The sequence below is a fragment of the Sorex fumeus genome, unplaced genomic scaffold (genome assembly GCF_029834395.1).
Source record: "Sorex fumeus unplaced genomic scaffold, SorFum_2.1 ptg000107l, whole genome shotgun sequence".
NCBI classification, from domain to species: domain Eukaryota; kingdom Metazoa; phylum Chordata; class Mammalia; order Eulipotyphla; family Soricidae; genus Sorex; species Sorex fumeus.
This window is the reverse complement of record NW_026606164.1, coordinates 1,274,848-1,301,220: the sequence shown is the minus strand read 5'-3', so window position 1 is coordinate 1,301,220 and position 26,373 is coordinate 1,274,848. Positions and strand designations below refer to the sequence as shown.

The 26,373-nt window shown below is 63.3% G+C and overlaps 1 protein-coding gene across 4 annotated transcripts in view; it reads right to left on the bottom strand.

The window, feature by feature from the left end:
* The window catches only part of DPP6 (dipeptidyl peptidase like 6), a 507,074-nt gene that overhangs the window by 246,489 nt on the left and 234,212 nt on the right, over positions 1-26,373 (bottom strand). For all 4 annotated transcript variants that reach the window (XM_056134830.1, XM_056134833.1, XM_056134829.1 and 1 more), the window contains exons 6-12: positions 23,527-23,579; positions 15,397-15,478; positions 8,864-8,984; positions 7,855-8,009; positions 6,599-6,696; positions 3,095-3,218; positions 2,029-2,067 (exon numbers count right to left, since the gene is read on the bottom strand). In XM_056134830.1, the coding sequence (XP_055990805.1) occupies positions 2,029-2,067; positions 3,095-3,218; positions 6,599-6,696; positions 7,855-8,009; positions 8,864-8,984; positions 15,397-15,478; positions 23,527-23,579 (672 nt within the window). The remainder of the gene's footprint in view (positions 1-2,028; positions 2,068-3,094; positions 3,219-6,598; positions 6,697-7,854; positions 8,010-8,863; positions 8,985-15,396; positions 15,479-23,526; positions 23,580-26,373) is intronic.

Genomic DNA, 26,373 nt, shown 5'->3' with positions numbered 1-26,373 from the left:
GCCAGGCCATGCTTGGCTTTTAAAGGCGCTTCTCTTGCCCGCAGTAGCGCCGACACACCGGTACAGATTGTCTTGTTCTTCTGGGCAAGTGTTTGCACCTTAGGCAGAGAAAAATACTCCTAAAAGATAGGAAAATCTTCTTTTTTTCCTTCTTATATTGGGGCCACACCCAGCAGTGCTCAGGGGTCACTCCTGGTGGGAATCGGGGGTCCATACGTGATGTCGGGGAGTGAACCAAGGTCGACCACGTGCAGGGCAAACACCCTCCCCATTGCACGATCGCTCCGACCACGAGAAAGCTCCTCAGTGAGTGTAACAGGTGCTTCTATCCGGAGCACTGCGGAGGAGCCTTGGTCTGTCTCCGTCGTCTCCACGCAGCTGGTGAGCACCACATGACCCCTTCCGAGACAGGCTTCTCCCCTCGAGGCGTCTGCAGTGAAAAGGCGCCAGGAATTTGGAGCAGGGTCCCGCAGGGATGAGAGGTTCATTCCCCATGATGCCCGTTTTCCTCACTTCCTGCGCAGACCCGGAAGCCCCCGGCCTGCAGGGTCTCAGCAGCTCTGCAGTGGGGACATCCATTCTGGCCTGGACAAGGGTAGACCCTTGAGAAGGGCCCCTTCCCCTCTGGGGGTCCTTAGCAGTCGGCTCACCATCGCCTGAGGGTGGATCCAAGCCAGCACCCGCCAACTGCACAGGGCCTGAGTCTGGACACGCTGTGACGTGTACCGGCACTGGCTCACCCTCTCCTGCGCCCCCAGTGGGAGGGAGTCTGGCCTGGCTCACGGAGGGGCTGAACCTTGGGTGACAGCTCAGGGCTTTCTCAGACCCTCTGCCCGAGCATCGTCCCACTGGGTCCATCCTGAGACGCCGGGCCAGGCACCGTGTAGAGCTTCTCAGCTGTGCTTGGCACCACTCGGCCTGGCTTCCAGGGGGCACCTCAGAGTCCCAAGCCCCTCTCACACACGACCTGGCCTCAGCTCGGATCTGATACCAAACTTGGACAGGAAAACCAACTGTGGGAATGTGGGTGTGACTGGCAGAGCTGAGAGGAAGCATCACATCGCGACGGGGGAGGCCATGGGCCCCAGGAGAATGGCCACGTGGCTCCACCCACAGACAAAGAAAGTGCGTTTCATTCAGAGTTGCTAGAACATTCTGGAAGAGTCATCACTGCTGCACGTCCACCTCTGTCTTTGACACAAAGGACACTTTGACGTCGTGGAAGGACACGCCTGCAGCCTCTACTCGACGTTTGAAACTCGAATCTGGTTTGATTTTTCGGGAATTTTTATCCCACTAGGTAAGGGGAAGAAGGAAGGACGTTTCCAATCTGCCCACCTGTTCTTTGCAGTGTCAGGATGTGGAGGGAGACAAAAGTCACGAAAGGATTTACTGATGATAGCCTGCTCTTCTCTGGAAAGTGGAGGCCGTGTGTGGCGGGCAGCCCTGCCGGCCTCAGAGCCTCTCATCCGTCTCCCGCGCGCTTCCGCGGGACGGTTCTGAAGCCAGTTTCCCCAGGAAGGTTCAGCCGCACGGCAGTGGGTCCACTTCTAAGAGGCAGCCACAGGGGCCACGCTGAGAAGCGGGCACAAGCCTGTCTCAGCCCCTTTGATGGCGTCAGGCGTCTCTGGCGGGCCGACGTGCTCACCATTTCAATCCGCCAGCAGGACGTCACCTGGGCGGGGCACGCTCTGGGCAGCGGGGCAAAAGCTCTTCCGCACAGCTGCGGGTCTCGGGCCGAGCCGAAGTGGCGGCTGGTCAGGGCTGAGCACCCCCGACCCCACCCCCACCGACACAGATGCCCAGGGCGGGGGGCTCGCTTCTGTACCCACAGCTGGACTGCTGTGCTGGTGTGGGCGGAGAAGGGGGGCTCTTTTGGGGTCACACCCAGCGCTGCTCCTGACTCTGCACTCAGGAATCACTCCTGGCGGTGACAGGGGACCACGTGGGTGCAGGAGTTGGACCCGCGTCGGCTGCGCGCAGGCAGGTGCCCTCCCCGTCCGGAAGGAGCGGCTAGCGGGTCATTACCTGTCTGTGCAGCCAGGCGTCGCTCTCGTCCTCGTGTTTCTGGAAGGAGAGAGAGTGTCAGAGGCGTGCAGGGGGCAGCGCTGGGCTGGGCAGTTGCCCTGCGAGTGGTGGAACTGAGTCTGGCTCCCGGAGCCACAGGGTTTCCAGGTCGGAGCCGGACCAGCCCAGCACAGCACAGCCTGCGCGGAGACACACAGAAACTTCATGGAATCCTGAGTCCCGCTGGCCACGGGTGGGTTTGGATGACCATGCTGGGTCAGAGGGACACAGGCAGAGCGTGCGGTCCCAGCGACACAGAAACCACACGGCCGGAGGCTCCAGAACCTGCAGGCTGCCCTGGAGAGGAGTTGGGGGGGCGGGGAGGGGGACACAGGCTGGGGAGGGGCTCGGATGCTGGGGGGTGGTTTGAATGGTGCATGCATGGAACCCTATTAGCACTACTATAAGTCACAGTGCCTGAAACCATAAATAAAAATTAACTTTTTAAAAAGGAAATGGTCTCAGCACCACGTCACTATCCCCAAGGAACAGGACGCCCCTGAAGGCGAGAGGGGAGCAGGGATCTGTCCGTGGTGCTGACCAGGTCACCGCAGGGACTGTCCGCGGTGCTGACCCCCACACAGGTTCTCTGCATCCTCCCTCCTGGCCGGCGCCCAGCTCAGCCCCTCCTTCCTTCCTCCCCTTAGAGCAGGGGTCCTGGTGACACCCGGGTGCAGCCGGTGGTCTTGCCTGAGTCCCTGGGGCTTGAGTGGGAGAAACGTGCCCATCTATGGAGCCCGAGGGCGTCCCCTGGGGAGCCCTGGGGCAGGGTGGGACGTGCCCTCTGCTGCTCTGGGGCCCTCTCACCCCCACCCCCTGCAGGGACTCTGCGGGGAGTGGGTGGGGGAGGGGTGGAGAGGGGCCGGCTTCCCTGCCCCGCGGTCTCAGTGTCAGCTGGGGGACGAGGGGGCTCGGCCGGCCATGCAGGGGGTGGTCGTGGCGGCCAGCCCGCGGTGTCCTCCGGGGACCCGAGCGAGTCTGGCTGCAGTCCTCGGTCCCCCCGCCAGGTGGCGCCGCGCCCGCCTACCTTGGTGCAGACTCCCGTGGTGGCGTCGCACAGCGTCAGGATGGACACGTTCTGCGCGCGGCTCAGCCAGTTCACGGCGACCTTGGTGCTGGTGGCCCACTTCACCATGGTGATGTAGTGCTCCCTGGCGGGAAGGCGGGGTGAGCCGAGGAGCGGACGGTCAGGCGGGTGGGGGGGGTTGTGGCAAAGCCCAAGGGCAGGGCGGGGCGGGAGGGTGAGCCTGGCACCCTCAGGCCCCACAGATCCTCCTGACTGGGCACAGGAGCGGGCAAAGGAGCGAGAGGGCACGCCTCCTTTCCTGCGACGGACTCCGCAGTGGCCTCCCGGGCACCGGCAGGGGTGAAGCCGGTCCCCACCCACCCCTGGCCAACTGGAGCAGGGGCGCAGCTCAGAGGCAGAAGCCGTGGTTCCTCCGGGGCACAGGGCATGCCCAGGCCCCCCCAGTGGGCCACCTGGTCACAGGCAGCCTCCTAGGACAGGGCCCACCCGGAGAATGAGCGGGAGCAGCTCACGTGCCGGGCGGGCTGCGTCCCTCTGGAGTCGGGTCCCCTCGGTGGGAACACGCTTCCTCCATGCAGCCGCACAATGCCCGGATTCAGCCCGAACCACCACAGACGCGGCCAGAACCCCCCCCCCGCCCCCACACACACACACACATGCTGACCCCGAGGCCGGCTCGCTGGGTCTCGGCGCTGGGCTCAGAAGTGAAGGAGGGCTGGGGAGGGGTGTCAGCAAACAGGTGGCCGAGAGGGTGGGCAGGGGTCTGGGCGGCATGAGGAGCGAGGAGCACTCCTGAGCAGAAACCCCGAGGTGGGACCCCAGGGGAGAACGGGGTGGGCTGTGCTGGCCACTTGCTGCCTGGCCGGCCCCGCAGGCCGGCGGGGGGGCGTCTGGGGCTGAGGGGGCAGCGAGGAGGCTTCGGGCAGAGGCCACGAGAGCCACGGCCCCCGCGAGTGCGAGCCCTTCTGCAACACGCCCCTTGCCCGGGGTGACGGAGCCTGGGCACACGGGAGGGCGCAGCTTGGCGGGAAACGTGCCAAGTCTCCGCGCTCCGGCCACGGGGCCCGACTCAGAGCTGAGACGCTGCCCGGGGCGCCGGCCATGAATTTTTTATCAGCCCATTTGTTGGGCATGAAATATTAACCGCGGCCCGCGGCTCTGTCCCGGAGGCGGGGCCATGTCATTTCCTGGCGCAGATGCGGCAGAGGCCGTGACAGCCGAGCCGAGCAGCAGCAGGACGGAGAACAAAGCCGGCAGAGTCTGGGCCAGCTCGGACCCTGCGGGGGCGGGAGGGAGTGACAGCGGCTGTGGTGACCAGAGGCCACACGCCGGCTCTGCACGGGCCTGGGCAGGGAGTCGCCGCCAGCTGTCAGCTCAGGACTCCCCGGCTGGACCTGGGCTCCTCCCAGCAGGGAGGGGGGAGGAGCGGCACGCCCGGGTCCGAGAGCGAGAGAGGCGCCCCACCCACCTGCCTTCGGTCTGTCCCGGCACGCACTATACCCCTCCCCGCCTGTGTCAGCGCCCGCCCCGTCCCGCACCCTCTCTCTGTCCATTCGTCTGTCTGTGCTGTCCCTCAGCCTGTCCCCTCCCTCCTGACTTGGGCGTGACGGCGAGTAGGGTCCTCCCGGGCCTGGTCCGGGCCAGCGCCCAGAGGGGGCCGGGGCCCCCCGTGTCTGTCGTGGGGGCCGAGTCCCACCCTGACCCGCGTAGAACCTCCCTGGCTCGCTGTGGGCGGGCGGAAGTGGGGCTGCGGCCGGGGGGCGGTCCCCAGATCTGAGGTGGCTGTGGCCCGGCTGCTTCCTCCCTCCGTGGCTGAGGAGCTGAAGGGGCCGAGAAGCTTCCGGCACGCAGAGACTGGAGGTCCTGAGCGGACATGCCGCGGCCCCACCCACTCGGCACAGGGGCACCCCCGACACCTCTGAGCCCGGCCGTGGGGCGGCCGAGCCTTGTCCGGGCTCCCAGATCTGGGCTCAGATTCGCAGAGCGAGGTCGCTTCGGGCCCCGACGGGGGCACAGCGGGCACGAGCTCTCCCCACACCTGCGACCCCCAGCCCGACCCACCTGATGAGGAGGGAGGGATTTGCTGCCCCCGACGCCCCAAGAGGCACCACGGGGAGGCCGGTGAGCTGATGCCCGGTGCTCCCCACATGAGGGCACTGGGGGTCTCGCGCTCAGATGCTCCGTCATCCCCAAGGAGGCGCAACTTGGACATCGGTGGCCAGGAGGGGACAGTTCAGGCGGCACAGGGGAGATGGCCCAGCAGTGAGGGCCCGGGCCAGCCTGGAGCAGGATGACCGTCAGGCCAGCGGCCCCGCTGGATGGGGCGGGGGGGCCTCAGAGACCCTGGAACCCCGGGCAGATGCACCGTAAGGCACAGCCCTGGACACTCTCTGCGGGAAGCACCCCCGGGTGCTGGTCCCTGCCGGCCCGGCCACCCCAGAAAAGCAGCTGCCCCAGGCTGGGCTTTGCAGGACAGTGCCTAGCGCACGGCCAGCCTCACAAGGGACAACCCCCCCCCCTGCAGGTGACCCTCCACGCCCTTCCCGCAGGGCCTGGCCTGGGGCACTTCCCACAGGGACCATCCCTCCCCAGGGCCCCCGGGGCCATCAGTGACCCGAGCTGTGGCCCCACCTGCGAGAGCCCCTCTCCAGGCTCAGGAGCCTCGTGGGTGCCCAGGACAGTCGCAAACCCTCCAGGGCATGTGGAGCAGGGGGCTGCTCGGGGCAAGGCGCCCGGTGCCCCTCCCCGCCCGGCTGGGGCTAATTTGTCATTGTCCTTGAAGCCGATCAAGCCCGCGGAAACAGGATCACCAAATTGACTCAACGAGATTTTCAATTAACTCAGACAGATGGCTTCAATTTTCCAGGTGACTTTGCTCATTAATTCCGCCCGGCGGCTGGGGGGGGGGGGGGTGGCGGAGCGAGGGGCCGGGCGGGCTGGAAGCTTTGGGAGGGCAGAGCAGGTGGACTCGCTGGCCGAGTCCCCCCCGGAGTGGACGCGGGTGGGGAACGCTGGGACCACCGAGTACCGCGGCCCCGGGAGGAGAAGCAGTGGCCACCGACGCCCGAGGCCGAGAGCAGCAGGTGGCCCTCGGGGACACAGGCTGGGAGCCCTGTGGCAGCCACCTCCCCCTCTGCCCCAGTCACTTCCTTCACCTGAGGTCTCCTTGGCCATCAGGGTCCGACCGGGTGTTCCGTCCCCGCAGCCAACTCCAGCGCCAGCCCCTCTGGCCCTGCCTGGAGCCTGTGCCCACCACGGGCAGCTTTGGGCACGGAGCCATGGCCTGGATGTCTCGCCAGAGTGGACATGGTCACGTGGCACGGTCACACAGGGGACTTCGCACCGCAGACCACGGAGGGACATCACGCCACACAGACCATGAGAGGGATGTGATGCTACACAGCCCACGGGGGGGGGGGTGGGAAGGGGGCCACACAGCCCCAGGCAGGACGTCACGCGACAGCCACCCGCAGGAGAGCGTCGCGCCCTGCTGCCGTCACCCACCTCATGCGGGGGTCGTCGGGGGGCGTCATCTCCAGGTCGTGGGTGGGTCCGTTCAGGCCGATGACATGCAGGGAGATGCTGGGGTTCTCGCAGCCAGCCTGGGCGGGGCGGGAGGGTCAGCATGGGGGCCGCCGTCCCGTCCCCAGGGTGGGTGACACACCACGGGGGCCCTCGAGGAATCAGCGTTGTGACCGGGTGTGGGGCTCCATGCTGGCCCCTCCCAGGGGCACGGAGGCTGCTCCAGGCGGGACCCCCTGTACTGCAGGGGACGGGGCGCCCGGGAGGCTCCCAGGGCTGCTGGACTGTCCACCGGGATCCGCGGCCCAGACTGCTCGGCCTCAAGGGGGGGACGGCCAGGAAAGGGCATTTCAGAGGGAAAAACCTCAAACCTGGGAGTTGGAGGAGGGTCAGGGCCACGCGTGTATGTGCTTGGTATGTGTCACATGTGTGCAGGTCACGAGGTGCATGGGATCACGTGTGTGATGTGTTGTGTGACCGTGTGTCACACCTGTGTATAACGTATGTGGGGTATGGGTGTGTATGGGGATGGTTTGTGTGTACAGAGGGTACCTGGGGATGTGTGTACATGTGCGTGACGTGTGGTCTGTATGACACGCACGTTATGCTGTGTGTGAGGTGCAGGGCGCATGTATGCAGTGTGTGCTGTGTCAGATGTGACGTGTGTGGCACGCCATGTGTACTGTGTGCTGTGTGTACCGTGTGACGTGAATGTTGCATCATGTGGTGTGTGTGTGTGTGTGTGTGTGTGTGTGTGTGTGAGACGTGTGGTGCGTGCAACGCCTGGTGTCAGTGTTCTGTGGGGGTGCAGGGGGGAGGCAGGCGGGGGGCTCTCTCCCTGGGGAAGGGCTGTGGAGGGGCCAGGTGGGAGCAGGCGCGGGAGGGGGGGACCTGCTGAGTGACGGCAGGGGGTGACAAAGACACACGTCCCAGCAAGGCCAGCAGGCAAGGCGTGAAGGGTGGGCGGGGAGCCCCTCCCCCCTCAGCCCCTTCCCCTCCCCGTCCCCCCCCCAGCCCGTCTGGCCGCTGCCCTCCCAGAAGCCACCAGCAGGGGGAGCATGTCCGGGGGGGGGGGGGGCGCCTGTCACCCTGCAGCTTCGAGGGTGGGTGGACGCGGGTTCCCACGGGCCTGGCGAGACCAGACGAAGGGCCACGCTCAGGGAGGGCAAGTTGCTGGGGGGTGGTGGGGGGTGGGAGCTGAGGGCGGGTGGGGCAGCCCCCGGGCCGGGCCCGCCTACCTTGGGGTAGTGGTAGGTCTTGGCCGTGGGGTACGCGGAGCCCGTGTAGCTGGGCAGCTCCATGAGCGGCACGCGGGAGTCGTTGATGGTGGCGTAGGCGAGCCGCGTGCCGTCCGGGGACCACCAGTGGGCGATGTGGCTCTTCAGGATCTCCTCTGGGGACACGGGGCAGGGGTCAGCGGGCGGGTCCCGGGGGCCGGCAGCAGAGCACCCGCACCAGGCACACCCACAGGAGAGCCTGCACCACGGCCCGTTCCCCAGAGCCCTGTGCCCTACGGTGCTCCCAGCACAGTGCTCCCACCATAGTGCCCCCCCAAGTCCCCCCAGACGCTGGCCATCGGGGCACCTTCGTCTCCTGCACAGGCCGAGTGGCTCTTACGGCATTCCTGAGGTGGGCACCGGCCCACAGTGGGGCTCTGGTCAGCGGGAGGGAAGGGCAGTAGGGAACCGGCCTGGCAGGTGCAAAGGGAGCCCGATTCCCACCCAGGCCTCCACCCGCTGTCACTGTGCTCGATGGTGGGACTCGGGGCCCCCCTGGGGGACGAGTCCATGCAGGGCATCTTGGCCGTGTGCAGCCGGGCGAGGGATGTCGACCGGGCACGGGGCCTCTGGACTCGGGGCCTCCAGCCACTGTGACGCCCTGTCTGCCCTGCAGCTGACGGCCTCATGGCAGTGGACACAGGGCTGGACGGCCAGAGCTCAGCATGGGCATGGGCCTCACCGTAGTGGACATGCAGCCCCTTGATGGCCCCAGGAGTCAGTGACACAGATGAGAACTTCCCTCCCGAGCTGCTGATGGGCAGTTACTGAATCTCTGACTGATGGGTAGCTACGTAACTGCACCAGGGCGGCCGTGGGCATAGAGGGCCCCTGGGGGTGGCCGGGCAGAGGTGCTGGGCTGCCACCCTGATCACCCCCGGGTGGCCCCCGGCCTCTGGCACACCCAGGGACAGTGCCCCGTGCCCTAAGGGCACAGCCCAGCTCCCAGACGGTGGCCCCTGGACCTCACCTTCGTACAGCCAGTCGCTGAGGCCGTTGAAGATCACGCCCTCCTTCCCCGTGGACACCACGCGGATGGCCTGCTTGCCCACGTGGGCGCAGTAGTAGATGTTGTTCTCGAAGATGAAGATCTGAAGCGGGAGAGAGACGCCGTCAGCTTCCTGTGGTTGCCGGGGAACGGGAAGACGTCGCCGTGGCCGTCCCCGGTCCCGCCCGCTGCCCGTCGCCTTGGCCCGTCCCTCCCTCCCCCGCCACTTGGCCCCCAGGCTCTGTGCCGGGTCAGCACTGTCCATCCCCTGGTTGTGGTCTCCGTGTTCGTGGCCGGAGTAGGTGGCCGGCAGTGTCCTTCACTGACTCCCCGTTCCTCAAACCACAGAGGGGGGGTCTCTGCTCTAAGCCTGACCGCCCCCCCCGGCTCCTGGCACCCCCCACGTGTGCTGGGGCCTGACCCCGGCTGGCGCCAACCCCTGAGGCTCTGGGGGACGCTCATGTTGCTTCCCAGAAGCGTCACCGCAGCAGGAGGGAACCCTGGGGGCTCACGTGGGCCCCCACGGTCCCGCCCTCTCGAGCCACCAGCCTGGGTACCCCATAGCATGACGGAGACACTGGCCCAAACTCCGAGGAAGAAGCACCCAGGCCCGTCGTCTGCAAAGTCCCTTCCCTGGCCTGGCATTTTCTCACCGTTTGAGCCAATTCGTGGCCCAGACCCGAGACGTCCAGGGAAGGGCTGGCGGCCACTGCAGTCTGGGAGCTGTATGTGAACGACCCAGCCTCTACTGCCCTGCGGGTCCTTCAGGCCCACCCACGGCGGGGGAAACTGAGGCCCAGGTCAAGCACAGGGCTGGCCCAGGATCAATCCCTGAGAACAGCTGGGTGCCCTGGAGAACAGCCTGGAGGTCCAGCCCTGGAGGGGCAGTTTCTGCATCCGTGGAACTTTGCATCAGCCAAATGATCCGGCTGGCAAGAATTTTGTGAGTGGCCATAGGGCCTTCTGAGCACCACTCGGCCCCCCAAATGTCCAGTCCTGGGTATGGCAGGCTGGGTGTCAGTCCACACAGGCTGATACTGGCCTTGGGTCCCCTCCACGGTGGGGGAGCGCCCCCGAGGGACCCTACCCCAACCCTCTGAAGACTTGCTGTGAAGCCCCGTGCTAGGAGTTACTTTTTTTCTCAATCAGTTATTCATTTTTCCGCCTTCTCTTCCTCCTCCCTCAGTATAAACTCTGTTGAGATATTTTTCAGTTGCAACAGAACATCTATGTTCTCAGCATAGAAGTGGCGAAGCGGAAATACCCAAACTGACCCCCATCATCACTGATTCCGGACAGACGAGCGAGCCCTGGGCCCGAGGTTTCTCCTTAGTCACTAACAAGGGAAGGGGTGAGGGCAGACGCAGACGCCCAGCTCAGAGAGCACTGAGTCCCGAGTCACTTCCTTCGCCATCGACCCAGACTCCTTAATCTGCTCCTCCTGTGCCCAGACTCATGTGCCAGCTCGCGCCGGGCTCTGTGTGTTTGCTATAATTAGACCCACTTTTGTGCTTGTCTTTATTTAAGCGGCTTTTTCGCAAAGCAATTTGCGTCAAACTCAGTCCTGTGATTTAGCACATCAGCGGAGCATCCACCATGGACACAGACGCCAAAGTTCTAAAGAAAGTGTGAGCTGAAACCTCCAGCACAGGGCTGGAGCGATAGCACAGCGGGGAGGGCATTTGCCTTGCATGCAGCCGGCCCAGGTTCGATTCCCGGCATCCCATAGGGTCCCCCGAGCACCGCCAGGAGTCATTCCTGAGTGCAGAGCCAGGAGGAAGCCCTGAGCATCGCCGGGTGTGACCCAAAAAGCAAAAATAAAATAAAATAAAATAAAAGTCCCCTGGGTGCTGTCAGCAGCAGCCACGGCTGAGCAGAACTTCAGTCACAATGCCCGTGGCAATAAGCATGGTCTGAGGAGACGCTGCATCTCCTCAGCTCCCACGGCTCGTCCGTGGGTGCGGAGGGGCCCGGAGCTGCCTCGGTGCCCCTTAGAGCCCCTTCCCCTGCCTCTCTCCACGGTCCCCAGGACCCGCCTCCTGCCCGTGCTGGGGTCACTCCATCGGGCCAGACTCCCTTGCCTCGAGGCTGCATGCAGGGCCAGGCTGGCCCTCAGGGTCTCCCGTGAAGCCCCGTCAGTGTTTCCAGCTTTGGGGCCCTCAGGGGCCATCACGAAGTCCTGCAGGCTCATGCAGGGACTCGGCCACGACCCTGTCACAGGGACCGGCCTGGGCAGGTGCAAACACCCCCCCCCCCCCCCCCCGTGTCCAGCGGAGAAGACACGCTCACCCTCGATGGCAGACTGGGGGTCGCCTCCCCCGGCCGCTGCCCGGAAGGGAGAATTCCTTCCCGACAGCCTCATCACAGACCCGGGGGCTCGTTAAAAGCACTTTCCTCGTGTCACGCCCGGGCTCTGCGCTTGGCGTCCATGTGATGGATGGGCCCCAAATTCTCTAACTCAATACTCCCCAGGCTCTCGTGGGGGCCCCAAATTAGATTCCTCCCTGGAGCTAATCTGGCCCGGCCTCCAGCATTAGGGAAACTTGGCCGGGGTTGGGGGGCGGTTAGTCTGGAGATGGATGAGCTCGACCCCCTGGGCTCCAGCCCTCAGCGACCTTTCTCGTAATTTCATTTCAGCACATAGGCGGGTCGGGGGGCTTGCGGCAGACCCCGGGAGAAGGACACGCAGCAGGGCCGCAGCGGGGAGGGGAAGGGGCCGCGTTCCAAGGCTGGGCCCTCCCGCCGCCCCAGACCTGCTTCTGTTCAGTGCGATCCTCAGATCTCGGGCGTAACAAAACGTTTTCTTCCTTATTTCTTGGTGCGGTGGGGCCAAACCAGTGCCGCTCTGGGGTCACTCAGTGCGTGGGGTTGCGCCCAGCAGCTCTTGGGGACCATGTGGTGGCCGGAGGTGGACCCGGGCATCCTGCTCGCGAAGCTGCACTCAGCCTTCACTCTCCCTCTCCGAGGGCCACCGTCTCCTCCGCTGCCTGAGGTCTCGGAGACCTCGGCCTGCAGAGCGCCTGGTGGCTCCTTCCCGTGACTGCGATTCTGAAGGAGGATGAGACTGTGCACCCGTGCTCTCTGGGGCCGCTGCTGGCCCAGAGCCAGAGAAGGGAAACTGAGGAACCTCGGGACATGCCGTGCTCATGGATGGCTCTGTGCCGGGCTGTGGCCACTCCCCGGCCACTGCCTTTCGGGGAAAGAAAAGGGTCACTGTGGCGGGCTGGGGCCTCGCAGCCGTGGGCAAGAGGCTGGCCGGGCCCTAAGATCTTGGCGCTCTGCAGACGCTGAGCGGCAAACTGATGTCCCTGCTGGGAGCCGCAGTCCCGTGGTGGCTGCGTGCCCACACCCCTCTGCCACCGCAACCCCAGGCCCCGGCACGCCCCGCAGAGGGTCCCAGCAGCTCTGGGCGGCGCTGCCAGATTCCCTGGAGAGGAATTCTTCCCGCAGTGCAGGCGCCCCTGGGCTTCCCGACTGCTGTGAGGAGGGACTTCTCTCCCGCCTACCGGATGGCTGGACTGGACACTGATCCTTGGATACTCGGAAATTCACTTCCCGCCATTTTCCTCTCTCCAGTCCGGCCGGCCTGGTGCCTGCTTTTCTGTTTGGAAGCTCAGGGATGCGGCCCTGCTCAGGGCTCACCCCAAATGCCACGTTCTCATGAACGCGAGTGGACCCAAAGGGGAGGGTCTCAGGGAGATGCGAAGGAGGGTCCCAGGCAGAGCAGGCAGTGACCCGGCGCTGCCTGGGAGAGGAGCTGGCCGTCTCGGCACATCGTGGGTCCAGCCCATGGTCCACAGTGCCAGGGTCTCTGTCTCCTGCCCTGGGAACGGGGCACAGCCGTGTCTGGCCTCTGAGACTGGCCGTTACGGGGGTTGTCGCTTCCTCCAGCCTCCCCGTCCCAGGGCCGACCCTGCCGCGGATCAGCGACCCTCCACGGGCCCCCACCCACCTCCCCAAGGCGCAGGCTCCGGCTTGCAGGCTGGACTTGGGGTCTCTGCTGGTGCCTGTTCTAGAGACTCGCGTGCTGGCCTGAGGCTCAGGGAACCTCGTCCGCAGTGGGAGGGGCCGGCTGCGGGGGGGGGGGGGGAAGCGGAGTCCGGCACTGACCATCTGGAGCCCCCCAGATGCCCCGGCCCTGCGGCACCCCCAGGTGCAGCCTGACTCACCCCCACCCTCGCACGGATGCCAACAGGCAAAGGCTCCTCCTCTTCCTCCTCCTCACAGCACCACCCTGAGTCGGCCAAAGCCACACCACCCAGCACTTTATCCCGTGCTCTGCCCCAACATCAGAGAGGGGAAACTGAGGCAGAGGAGGGCAGGTTTCCCTATCGGGCCGTGCCTCCAGCAAGGCCCAGTTCCGTTCCAGGAAACCTCAAACTCTACCCCAGAGCGCACCCCCACGTCCCACACAGTGCCAGGCTGAGGAGGCGGCAGGGGTGGGGAGCCTCCGGTGGGGGTATCCTGGGGCGATCCACCACCCCGAGATGAAGGGGCTGGCAACTGGCACCAACTAGCCACGCGCTGTGGGTTGGATAAGGGGGGCTGGGGTCAGCCAGGGTCAGCCCAGGGTCAGGCCTGACCGTCAGCCCCCTCAGATGGGAGCCGCTGGGGTCAGGCTGAGGGAAGGTGTGTGGGCATGGGGTCTGGCAGAGGGCCAGCACGCTAACTCACAGCATGAGTACACGCGGACTTCACAGCACACGCTACCCTCTGTACACGCTAACAGCAGAGCACACGCACACACGACCCTCACAGCACGAGCACACGCTAACCTCATAGCATACGCTAACCCTGTAGCACAAACACACACTAACCTCATGGTACATGCTCACCTCCCAGCACGTGCCAACCTCACAGCACAGACACACACATATCTCACAGCACCTGCTAATCTCACAGCACACACTAACCACAAGACATGTAATACGTTAAGAGCACGGTCATGAAACAGGCTCTGTCGTGACCCAACTAGAAGTAGCTGAAGAAGGACCCTGCTGGGGCTGGGAAAGACCAACCTGGCCTGAGGACTCGTCTGGGAGAGAGCGAGATGTCCCCAGGGAGAGCGACTCTTTAAGCTTAACGTATCTCTTACTGTGTTTATACGGAATGACTAGACATACCTAAGAAGTAAATTTAAGATGACAGTTTAAGTGGACACTGGCTAAGGAGGAGGCAATACACCCTGGATGGAATCCGGCCCTTGGGCAGATCTTCTTTTTTTTTTTTTTGTTATATTTATTTATTGAATCACTGGGGGGAGGGGGGGAAGTTACAAAGCTTTCAGGTTTAAGTCTTGGTCATACAATGATCAAACACCTTTCCGTTCGCCAGTACTGATTTTTCACCACCAAAAACCCCAATATACCCCCCTTCCACTCCTCTCAATGCCTGAGGCAGATCTTTTTTTTTCCTTTTTCTATCTTCCATGATATAATTTATTTATATTTTGCTTTTTGGGTCCCACCAAGTGGTGCTCAGGGGTTACTCCTGGCTCTGCACTCAGGGATCACTCCTGGTGGTGCTCAGGGGACCCTATGGGCTGCTGGGAATCGAACCTGGGTTGGCTGCGTGCAAGGCAAACGCCCTGCCTGCTGTGCTATCGTTCCAGCCCCAACATAATTTAATTCTTTATTTTACCTGTCTGAATAATTACAAAATGCCCCTAAATTGTATCATTTCCTTAGTGTGTACTTTGCTGTGTTTTTTTTCTTTTTCTGGTACTGTCCTCCCATTGTTCATTGATTTGCTCTTTCGGGGCCCAGTAATGTCTCCATCGTGAGACTTGTTGTTACTGTGTCTGGCATATCGAGTACGTCGCGGGGAGCTTGCCAGGCTCTGCCGTGCGGGCGAGAGACTCTCGGTAGCTTGCCGGGCTCTCCGAGAGGGGCGGAGGAGTCGAACCCGGCTCGGCCAGGCTGGCTGCGCGCAAGGCAAACGTCCTACCGCTGTGCTATTTCCCTGCTGGGTGAGATTCCGTCCTTGAGTGTCTCCTGGAAGCGCTTCCCCCAGGGGAGGGCTTCGCGACTGCTCCTGTTCACGACAGTTTGGCCACATCCGTGTCAGCGTGGCCCCAGCCCTGCACGATTTCTCTGTAACCGACACTGCGAGACTTGAATAACGGGCGGCTGATGACCAGCGAGCCCCGTGGCCCCTTCCCTCCTTCGTTCGCCCATTGCTACTGGCAGGCCGGGGTGGGGGGCGGCTCTTGGCCACCTAGGACAGGCGCTGGCACCCACGCTCGGAACCCAGGACGCACAAGCAGACTGCCCACGGGGCCTACTCACACAAACACGCCCCGGATTTACATATGCAAATCCAGACCGCCTATTTACATATGCAAATGTCCCCCACAGCTGAACACGCCCCAGGGATTTACACATGCAAATTCAGACTTCCTATTTACATATGCAAATGTCCTGCCAGCCCCGCCCGGTTCCGGCCGCAGGGACCCAGGACTGGGTGTCCCAAGCACAGGCCCGGTTGGACCGAGGCCAGGAGCCCGCCGCGCTTACCAGCTGCTGACCCTTCGGGCCCCACCCTGCGTACTGGAGCTTTGCATTGCTCACTTCCGGGGGGTCCAGGCTCTGGGGGTCCCTGGAAGAGAAGAGAAGCCAAGCGTGGGAATCAAGAAGCAGGCGTGCCCCTGCCCCCGGCCCCCCACCCCCAGGACGGCTGCCCGGTCCTCCCCACGCAGTGTCCACGGGGCAGCGGCCAGCTGAGCCCCTCAGCCCGGCTCGAGTTGGGGGAGGGGAAGCTGGCCCTCCCGGCATCCCTCACGCTCCCCCCAACTGAGCGAGGGGCGTGACACGACCCTGCCCCAGCCCAGCCCCTCTGCCAGGCTGGCGCTGTCCCAGTGCAGAGACCCACCCCCACTTCTCAGGTGCCCCCCGGTGGCCGTGTGCTCACGAGGGCACAGCTCCACGGGGCTCACCCCACCGAGAGACTGTGGCGTGTTTTGGGGGCCGGGAGCTTCCGGGAGGGGCTGGGGTGCCTGAAAGCGGGAGGTGAGGTCGGGAGGGAGGGACGGGGAAGGGTGAGCTGGTTCACGATGGAAACCCACGGAAAATTCTAGTGACTGCTCAGCACTGGGACCGGGCCCCGGGGGGACCCGCTTCTGAGCACTGGGAGGTGGGCTGTGCAGACGGTCCCCACGAGCCACTGACCCAGCCTGGGGCCCACAGGTGCAGCCGAGGCCTTGCCCCGGCACCTCAGACCACGCGGCCCTCTGCACGGCCGCACAGCCAGCCTGACGCTGACCCACTTCCTCCTGGCGTGGAACAGAGAACGAGCCACGGGGCGCAGAGTCACTCCGCAGCCGGGAACACGTGCACCCGCACGGCCTGGTAAACCGAGTCCCACGTGGCCTCGAACACACAGCGGTCAGCTTCATTCTCACGCCCGCCCGAGGCGGATCCCCCCAGTGGTCAGCGGGGCAGGCCCCCCACTGCCTGCCCGCTCACTCTGTGCCCTCAGCTCCACGTTGGGCCGTGCCCACCCCAGCACCCAGCACGTGACTGCACGGGGCTTCCACGGTGGGGCTAATACACTCTGGATCAGAACATTAGGACTATGAGATTCTGAGCACTGTAGTGTGTGTGTGTGTGTGTGTGTGAGAGAGAGAGAGAGAGAGAGAGACAGACAGACAGACAGACAGACAGAATCCATCGCCTTATCTTTTAGTGTTTCCCACTTTTCTGTCCTTATTTTTTATTGATTTCTCTAAGGAACTGGGGTAAACTTTGTGGGGCACCTCCCCCCCCCCCGGGTGCAGGTGAGGAAGAACGAGAAGGGCCTTGCTTTACCCCAGAATCCCGGTGCGCTCCACCCGGGTTTGGCTTCTTCGAGCAATCAACAGGGCAGGCCTAAACCAGGCTGAATTCGGAAGAGCAATCAGTGCAGCAAAGTTGATTCGTTCATCTCCTGAAAGTTGGCTAATGAGCTGAAGAGCTTCCCAACAAATCAGTGATTGGGGGGGAAATAAAAGCTAAAACAGCTTTTTTGGTCCCTAAGCTAGAGACGTCAACAGCATTTCCAAGGCGAAGGGACGTGTCTGAGTCCTCCCGCTGCTCGGGCAGGGGGGCGTCCACCATCAGAACAGGCGCTGGGTGGTGACTGTGAGTGAGTCAGTGGCCGACGGACATGTCTGTCCACCCTCAGGGCAGGGACTCAGGGACTCTACAGGCTGGACCCTTCTGGACATGCTCTGCTGACCATGGCTCTGCCCGGGCCGTGGGGACACTTGGCTGGGTGGGGCGGCGTGCCAGTGGGACTGTCCCTCCCAGGTGCCCTTTTCTTTATTATTTTTGGGTCACACCTGGCAGTGCTTGGGGCTGACTCCCGGCTCTGTGCTCGGGGCTGACCCCCAGCTCTGTGCTCAGGGCTGACCCCCAGCTCTGGGCTCGGGGCTCACTCCGGGCAGGTTCAACCTCCACGTGTGCTCTGGCCCCGTCTCCGCAGGCGTGCTGTGCTCCCCACCACAGGACACCCGTGAGCTCCGTCTCCTACAGCTGTGCTGCCCGTGGCCTCCTGTTCGCAGGGCTCACGCCCAGGCCGGGGTGAAAGGCTGTGGCCCTGGGGACTCTGTTTGCTCGTGGCTGTTGCTGGGTGTCGGGGTCATGCCCGTGAGGAGCCGGTGTCCCTGCTGCAGGTGTGAGTGGGGGTGTGCGAGTGTGTGGTTGTGGGGGGTGGATGCGTGTGTGTCCGCGAGGGTGTGTGTGCAGGTGCCTACCATGTGGGCCTGAGTGTGCTTGTGGGAATGTGTCTGCGTGTGAGCATGCGTGCACCGGGCGTGTTTGTATGTAAACGTGAGTGTATGTACACACGTACATGTGACTGTGTGCACGTGTGTGAGCACCCGTGTGCTGTGTGTGCCTGTGCAGAGGGTGTGCTGGCTGTGGCGGGCACACGGTGTGTGGCCAGTGCGGCCGGGAGTCGTGCGTCTGTCTGCTGCCCTGGGGCGCCCCTCGTTCCCGGTCCAGCCAGAGCAGGACACTCGGGGACCTTCTGGGGTGACGACCGCTAGCCCCAGTCGCCATGCTCATGTTCACCCTGCAGGGCGCCTGCCTCGGAGGCCTCTGCTAGGGACAGTCTCAGCCGACCGGAGCCCCTCGTGGCAACGCCCCCAACCCACCAGCAGGAGCCTCCGGCCCGGCCCACTAGGTGGCGCCCAAGTCAGGCTGGAGCTTGTGGGGCAGAATGCAGGGAGGATGGGAGCACCTGGGGTCAGGGCAGGGAGGAGGGAGCACCTGGGGTCAGGACAGGGAGGACAGGAAGTACCCGGGGGGGTCAGAGCAGGGAGGACGGGGAGCACCTGGGGGGGGTCAGGGGAGGGAGGACGGAGAGCACCCGGGGGGTCAGGGCAGGGAGGGCGGGAGCACCCAGGGTCGGGGCAGGGAGGACGGGGAGCACCCGGGGGGGGAGTCAGGACAGGGAGGACGAGGAGCACCTGGGGTCAGGGGAGGGAGGATGGGGAGCACCTGGGGGTCAGGGCAGAGAGGGCAGGGAGCACCAGGGGTCAGGGGAGGGAGGACGGGAGCACCTAGAGTCAGGGCAGGGAGGATGGGAGCATCCAGGGTCAGGGCAGGGAGGACGGAGAGCACCAGGTGTCAGGGGAGGGAGGGTGGGAGCACCCGGGGTCAGGGCAGGGAGGATGCGGAGCACCAGGAGTCAGGGCAGGGAGGGTGAGAAGCGCCTGAGGTCAGGGTAGGGTGGGGTGGGGGGCGCCCGGGGTCAGGACAGGGCAGGGTGCGCCCAGGGAGGGCAGAGGGAGCCCCAGCAGGGCAAGGCGGGCAGCGAGGGCCCAGCTGGTGCGGGTGGTTCCCCTCCCCTGCTGACTGGCTACGTCTTGGCTGTACCTGCCCGTGGCTTGTGGGCAATCGGGGTGCTGGTGTCGGGCCCCGGGTCCACCCCTGGCTCCACACAGCGGGGAGCTGGCCCTCGGCTCCAGCTCCCGTTCCCGGCCCCCAGGGACCTTTGGGGGCAGCTGGGAGGTGTCTACCACGCCAGCCAGGCCTCCCGCTGAGTCTGCTGACGTGTCCCAGAACCTGGGCAGGACCCTTAAGAGCTGGCCCCTCACTGCTCAGAGCATGGCAGAGGCTTCTGGGAATTTACTCCCAGACGGGCTGGGCTCCGCAGCCAGTGCTCTCTGGTCAAGCTGCTCAGAGGCGGGGCTCCAGAGGGAGGAAGGCCGAGCAGGAAGGGGTGGGCTGGAGTCCTGCAGGGCCGGGAGCTGTCCGGGTGCTGAAACAACCACCCCCAGGAACCGCCTCCTGCCACCGAGACGCCGCCATGCCACTGGAAGAACGCGTGCTTGTGCATTCTTGCTTCACGTCACTCGTTCCCCTGGGGTGCTCAGACCCCCACTCATGCCGCTCCCGGCAGCTGGGAGGGTCACTCGCGCTGCAGAGTCAGCATGTTCTGGGCCCAGGCCCGAGGCAGGGCCTGTGGACTGGCCCACAGAATGGAAAGTCCAGGAAGGGCATGAGTGAAGACGGGCGCCGACACGGAACATCCTCGGGCGCCAGCTCCTCCACGCCTTGGCACGAACAGGCTCAGCTCATGCCTGGCGTGGCTGCTGAGGCTCACGGCGACAACGTGGCCTCTGGGCCACTTGCCGTCTCTCCATTCCCAGGCGGCAGTGACCAGAGCCTCACCGATGGGCGGGTCCTGCCTGGCCGAATGCATGACCCCCTCCACTGCAACCCCCCCCCCCCCCCAGCTTCTGCTCCTCCTTCCTTCTGGTCTATTCTACACACAAGCAGGGAAAGAAACGGAACCCACCATGCCCAGCACAGCCCTCCGCGTGCTGAGCCTGTTCCTAGGGTGAAGGTCCCCAAACCGGGGCAATGTCTGTGGCACGAGGCCGGGCATCTCCTAAAGCCCAGCATGATCACTGTCCAGCCTAAGGTCCAGGAGAACGTCCCCACTCCAGCTGTGGGCGCGGCACGGGCCACGCCAAGATGCGAACCCGCGGCCAAGTCTGTCCAAGGACTCTTGGGCTTAGGTATCGTCCCTCTGTCTCCTCCCAGGAAGAAAGCTTGAGAAACTCCAAGGCGCAGGTCAAGCAAATGTCTTTTTTTGTGATTCCCGATGCCCAGAACTCTGTCCTCTATGCTGCCCGGTGTTTTAACAGACTCAGCCGAGGGTTGAGAGACTGCACAGGGGCAAGACGCTGGATTTGCACCCCAGCTGACCCCGTTTTGATCTGTGACACTGCTTTCAGTCCCTGGAGCACTGCCAGGAGTGATCCCTGAGCACGGCTGAGTACCTCCACCCCCAAACAAACTCAACTGGGACATGAAGTGACAGGTTTTGGAAGTCTTAACATTTTCCCCGAATCCAGAGTTTGAACTCAGCCATCCTTAAGTTCATCCTTAAGTTCAAAGCCATTATTGACTTTCTCCACTGAATTTCTAGAAACACGCGCCGGCTTCCCATCTGTTCCCACTCGAGAAACAAAGAGAGCCTGAATTGAGCTGCAGTAGGTCAGCTGAGGAGTGATCGCTCACTGAGTGCTCAGTGAGGCTCTTTTAAGAGGAACTTTGAACCTATGCGGACGCTGTAGTCACCTCGGGGTCCTGGCGTGAGCTCTGAGCTTGATTAAAGGGAACTTTTTTATCATTGGAGGATTTTATGATTCCTCTCCTTGTAACTGGCAGGATTGGAGCTGGCTAGAAAGCAAAGTCTGACAATATTTAATTGTGAGACTACAATACATTGGGGCACAAGCTGGAATATTAGGAAATAACATTGCCACGCGTGAACCAAATTCTCTGCCACGTTCCGTGTGGTTCTGTGCCCAGCCTTGAGGCGCTCACTGTTCAGAACGTCTCATTTTTCTCACTGTTCTGGTTTTTTTTTTTTGTTGTTGTTTTAGTTCCGTTCCCAGGGTGCTCAGGGCTGGCTCCTGGCTCTGCACTCAGGGGTCACGTAGGATGAGCTCGAGGAATCGTACGGGGTGCCAGGAGTCGAACTCGGGTCAGCCATGCGCAAGGCCAGCACCCTCCCCGCGGGCAGTCAGTCTGGCCTCCTGGCTTTCTTGCTTTTTAAATCGAGGCCACACTGGGCGGAACTTGGGGCCACCCAGGCTATCCCCAGCGCTGCTGGGCCCGTGTGGGCTGAGCATCCTGCTGGGGCCTCATGTGACTCTGTTGTATTCCTGCTCCACCGAGCACCTTTCCAAGAGTCTGTAGACGCGTGACCGTCACCTCGAGGCCGCGGGGCAGGTGGGCAGCGGGCCCGAGTCTCAGGCTTCAGGGCCTAACTAACTCTGCATCGCTGCTGGCCCCGGGCTGGGTGCTGTGTGTGACGTCACCCTCAGAGACCCACTGCCCAGGTAAGGGGGTGGCCGTGACGCGCCGTGAAGCCGGGGGCATTTCCAGGCTGGACGTCACATCTCCGCTGTAATCCCCACAGCAGGGAACACGCTGCAGAGGCCAGGGGATGAAGCCAGAGGAAGTCTATTTCTGTACAGATTTTCTTGGTGCCTATGAAACTGTGTCAAGTGAGCGAGGCTGGGTCACCCACAGCCCCAGAAACTGGCCTGGAGTGGAACAGAAAGACCTCCAGCTTCACGGCCCGCCAGGTGCCAATACCACACGACTCAGCCCCATCTTTCTCAAAACCAGTTTCTGTGTGGAAGGAATTTATCTAGTCCAGGAAACTTCCAGGATGACTCTGACAGAGAAGAAAAATCCTAATGACAGACAAATCACTGCGTCACTGACGTCCCACCGTTCATCGATTTACTCGAGCGGGCACCAGTAACGTCTCCATTCGCCCCAGCCCTGAGATTTTAGCAGCCTGTCCTTACTCGTCTTTCCCAATGCTGCCATATTGGAGCCTCTTTCAGGGTCAGGGGAATGAGACCCGTTATTGTTACTGTTTTTGGCATATCGAATACGTGCTGTGCAGGCGAGATACTCTCGGTAGCTTGCTGGGCTCTCCGAGAGGGGTGGAGGAACTGAACCCGGGTCAGCCCAGTGAGCCGCGTGCAAGGCAAACGCTCTACCCGCCATGCTATCACTCCAACCCACCACCCAAAAACAAAACAACAAAATGCTTCTCTTGCAGGATTGTTTTGCGAGAGTAAAGAGGTATGTGAACCAATTTTAAAAATTGTGGAGGGGCCAGAGCGATAGTACAGCGGGGAGGGCGTTTGCCTTGCACGCAGCCAACATGGCCGATCCAGGTTCGATTCCCAGCATCCCATAGGGTCCCCCAAGCACCGCCAGGAGTAATTCCTGAGTGCATGAACCAGGAGTAACTCCTGTGCATCGCTGGGTGTGACTCAAAAAGCAAAAAAAAAAAACCAAACAAACAAACAAAAAAAAGAAAACCAAAAAAAAAAACATAGTGTTGTGACACTAACCCAGCAATGGCCACCTTCACTACTGTCATTGCTCTGGGGTGATGGGCTGTCCAGGGGGTGCTCAGGGCTATTGGGTGTCCACCGGCAGGGGATGGGACCTTGTGATCCTCTGTGTTACAGAGGCAAAGCCAGCCCTGCCCCGAGCAGGGCGCGAGCTGATGTCTGAGCCAGCTCGGCCGGCAGCCAGGAGACCCTCACCCAGCGCCAAGGGCAGCTCAGCCCGCCACGGGCAGGTGGGCAGCAAACCCTCCGCACCCTGCTCCGGCTCACCACAGTTTCCCCAAACTCTTTTCCAGGTTCCTGGAACGCTCCACGTTCTGTCTGATGCGTCGAGGACCAACAGTGTGTGTTAAAGCACGGAATCCTCTTAGAGGTCAGAGTCTTAAAAATGTGAATGAAAGGAAACATTCCACCGCCGACCACGAGTCACACAGTTCCCAGGACTGGGGAAACCGAGTGCCATAACTACACTCTCGTGTGACCTTTGAGGATGCACGTCTGCTTGGAGAATCCCAGAATCATCCCCGAGTGGGAAGCATTCGTGTTTCTGTTTGAGACACGCTTGGGTGGGTGGGTGGGGGGGTTGCCGTGGGTGCCGCGTCCTCATGCCATGGGTCACCCCCGGTCCCTTGGGATCGATTTTCCTAAGAGTCCGAGAGAAGCAGCGATTGGTCGCGGTTGTTCCACGCGTGGTACATCTGTGTGAATCCAGATGAAATTATCTCCCATCTGTCTCCAGCCCATGCCAGCCAGGGTGATGCCCCCACCCCCGGGGGACAGTCCACAGCACCTGCTGCTGGTTTCCATTTCCCAGGGAAAATGCAGCATGTCCCGGCAGCTGGCCACGCCGCAGGCCCCACCTCTCCCCACGGGTGGGGGACGAGGGGGCAGCGGGGGTGGAGGAGACACAGGAGGAGGCAGAGTAAGAACGGAAGCAGGGAGAGAGTCTGCCAGGGCTGTCTGCGTCCCCCTCGCCTCCGATGGCGTGGCCAGGCCCCCTGAGGCGGGACAGTTCCCGTGTGGGGTCAGGGTGAGCAGCAGCCAGACGAGCCCCTCCAGACAGATGCGGGGGGGTCCCCCTCGTGCGAGGGTCCGGGCCCGGCAGGGGCAGCGGAGAGCCCGGGAGACAGGCTCTGTAGTCCCGTGGCCCTGAGGGTGGGCCCAGGGTCCTGGTACTGTCCAGCCTGTCTCTCTAACACCCCCGTGATGGTCACTAGCCCTACTGTGCGCCTGCTCGGCCGAGCTCTGATGGAGGATGGAAGAACCTTCTTACCCGTGAGGGATCTTGCTCAGGACGTAGTAGCCGGTGTAGGAGTGCCGGTAGATCTGAAAGACACGAAACGGGGAGGTTGAGGTGTGGTAGCGGCCGTACCCCTGCCCTTTCCGCCCCGGGCACCCCAACACGGACGCAGAGCCCCCCACCAGGACAGCCTGGCCTGCGAGTGCCCAGGGTGTGTGGCTTTCCCGCAGGGGTCCCTGGGAACAGCCACACCAGTGCCGGGACACTTCCCTGGGCCAGCTACATCTGTCGACCCCAGCGATGACATGACCCCGTGGTGGCACCTTCCAGACTCGTCAGCCCTGAGCCTCAGTTGACCCGGGGCCGCGCTGCCGTCCCCACACATGAGGGAGGGACCCCGGCAGGTGGCAGTGACGGCCCTGCCTGTGTGCAGTGGACGCGTCACTCTGCAGGCCCTCGAGGCGTATCACCACCCTGGGGGACAGCACTGCAGCAGGGGCTGAGTGGGCCAGGGGGAGAGGGGCGGCCTCTGCCCTATCACGTCCCAGCAGGGCCGGGGGACACGGCAGCCCCAGCCCGGCCAGCCACTAGAGCCCGGAGGAGGCCAGTGACTGTGGGAGGGCCCTGGGGAGCAGGGGAGGGTCTGGCGCGTGTCCCTGCTTCTCCGTGGGGAAAGGGGTGTGGGGACCCGCACCCGAGTCCACACTGCAGGGAAGGCCTTGGGGCCACCGACCTGCCCTCAGGAGCCGGAGCGTCAGGAGGCCGCCCCCTACAAGCCATGGCGTGTCCTCAACTCTCTCCAGGTGCCCCCGACCTGCGGACTGACCCCTCCGAACTCTGGCAGAGGAGAGGGTGGACCACGGGTGGGCAAGGCGATGTCTGTGTCTGCAGGACGTGCTGGGTCAGGGGCGACGTCACACAGAGCCACAAGCACAGCCGCCAGGGGGAGACTGGCCGGTTGGGGCGGGGGTGGGGATGCCGCACCTCCCGCTCTGGAGGGCCCCCACTTTTCGAGTGGACACCACAAATGCTGCCAGGGGGTGGACCAGCTCCTCCTGCAGGCTGGGCACCCGTGAGAGTGGATAGTCTGGGCCGCACGGTGGAGCTGGGGGCCAGGCCCCCTCTGCCTCTACCCACAGGAAGACCTTCTGTCTGTCTGTCTGTCTGTCTGAGACAGTCTCCTCGGAGGGTTCCAAACACGCTTTTTAAGGTGAGTGCCTGGGGCCAAGGCTCCAGCTGAGCGAATTCGCCTCAACCAGAGAAGCTCTGCGGGCTTCTAATTTGATAAATTGATGGAAAAGCCCCCGGTGTGTATCTTCAGGGCTCTGAAAGCCCCTCGCTGTGTTACTCTTTGCTGCTGTTTTCCTGAAGGTCTTTGTGTTGACCGTCCACTCCGTTTCTTTGGCTACACGGGTGGAGCTCAGGCCTCAGACTCCTGGCCCAGTGCTCAGGAGTGACTCTGGTGGGGCTCCGGGGATGTGTGTGGTGACGGGTGAGAACATGCAAGGCCGGCACCCCCAGCCCGGGCGCCGTGCCTCCATCCCACTCGTGTTTCTGCGTGGGCTCAGGCGCACACATGATTCTGCCCATGGCCGCCGCTGAACCCAGCTGAGAGCCGTGTCTGGGCTGCTTGCCGCCCTGAGCTGCAAGTCCGGGCGTGGTGATGGGTAGGCCCAGGGCGGGGGTGGGCTGGCTGCAGGCTTTGCGGGCTCCTTCGTTCCACAGTCCCACGGGGCGCCTGGTGGGCAGCTGGGCCTCGGGGCGGGGCGGCAGCGTGGTTCTGGCAACGCTCGGCTCCAGCCCCGGCCCGAGCTGCTCTCCTGCACATGTCCCGACCAGGCGCCCCAAAATCCCCGACACCTGCCTGGGCAGTCTCTGGGCAGCGGGGAACCATGCATCGGCCCCCAGCGTGGCCGGGTCAGTGAGAGGAAAGGGTGGGACCACTCAGGACCCGGGAGAAGGGCACTGACCTCCTCTCTGGACTGCGTCCCCCACCCCAAGCCAGGCCTGGCTCTCACCACCCAGCCTGCAGCCGGCAGAATAACGAAACGTCTCCCACGGAACTTGGCTGGGGGCTCATTAGGGCAAGAAATTCAGGTTGGGATACGCTCAAAGGGCCAGGGGCAGCCTGGCACCCCCCGGTTCCATCATCACACTCAGGGGCCCCCACGGGCTGTTCTTCCCATCACACGGCCGAGGCCCTGCATGTCTGCTGGCCCCCCGCAGGGACACACGGCCTTTCCAAGGGCCTACAGACCCCGCAGATTCACCCAGGGCCTCCCACAGGGGTGCCTTGACCCCCTGAGCCTGCAGCCGCCCCCCCAGAGTCTGTGGGGGCAGCAGACACTCTGAGGGCAGAGGAGGGAGCCGAGTCAGGCAGGACCCACGAAGACACCATAGAGAAGGGAACAACAGACTCCAGCGCCCCGTAAACAGAGGCAAACACACCCACAAAGATGGGCAAACCACCATGCTCAGGTCACCGAAAACAGGACAGCACGGCCAAGGGGGGTCCAGGGACCAAGGGTGACTCAGCACACACCCCCTCAGGAAAGGGGACAAACCTCACAGAATCAGGTGAACAGATGCAGGCGAACTCTGACCAGACTGGACCCTCGTTTATGAGTAAAACTGCACCAATTGGGGTTGGGTGGGACTCACCCCACACAGGAAAGGCCACATAAAGCAAACCCACAGCTCACAGCATCCTCGAGGGTGAGAGGCGGGAAGGTCTCCCCCTGGGAAGAGGCCAGACGAGACGTTCGCTTTCCCCATTGTTCCTCAACACGTACTGGAAGCCCTGCCCACAGTCACCAGGTAACGAGAAGAGATTAAAAGGACCCAAGTCAGAAAGAAGTTACACTACCGCTATTAGCAGGT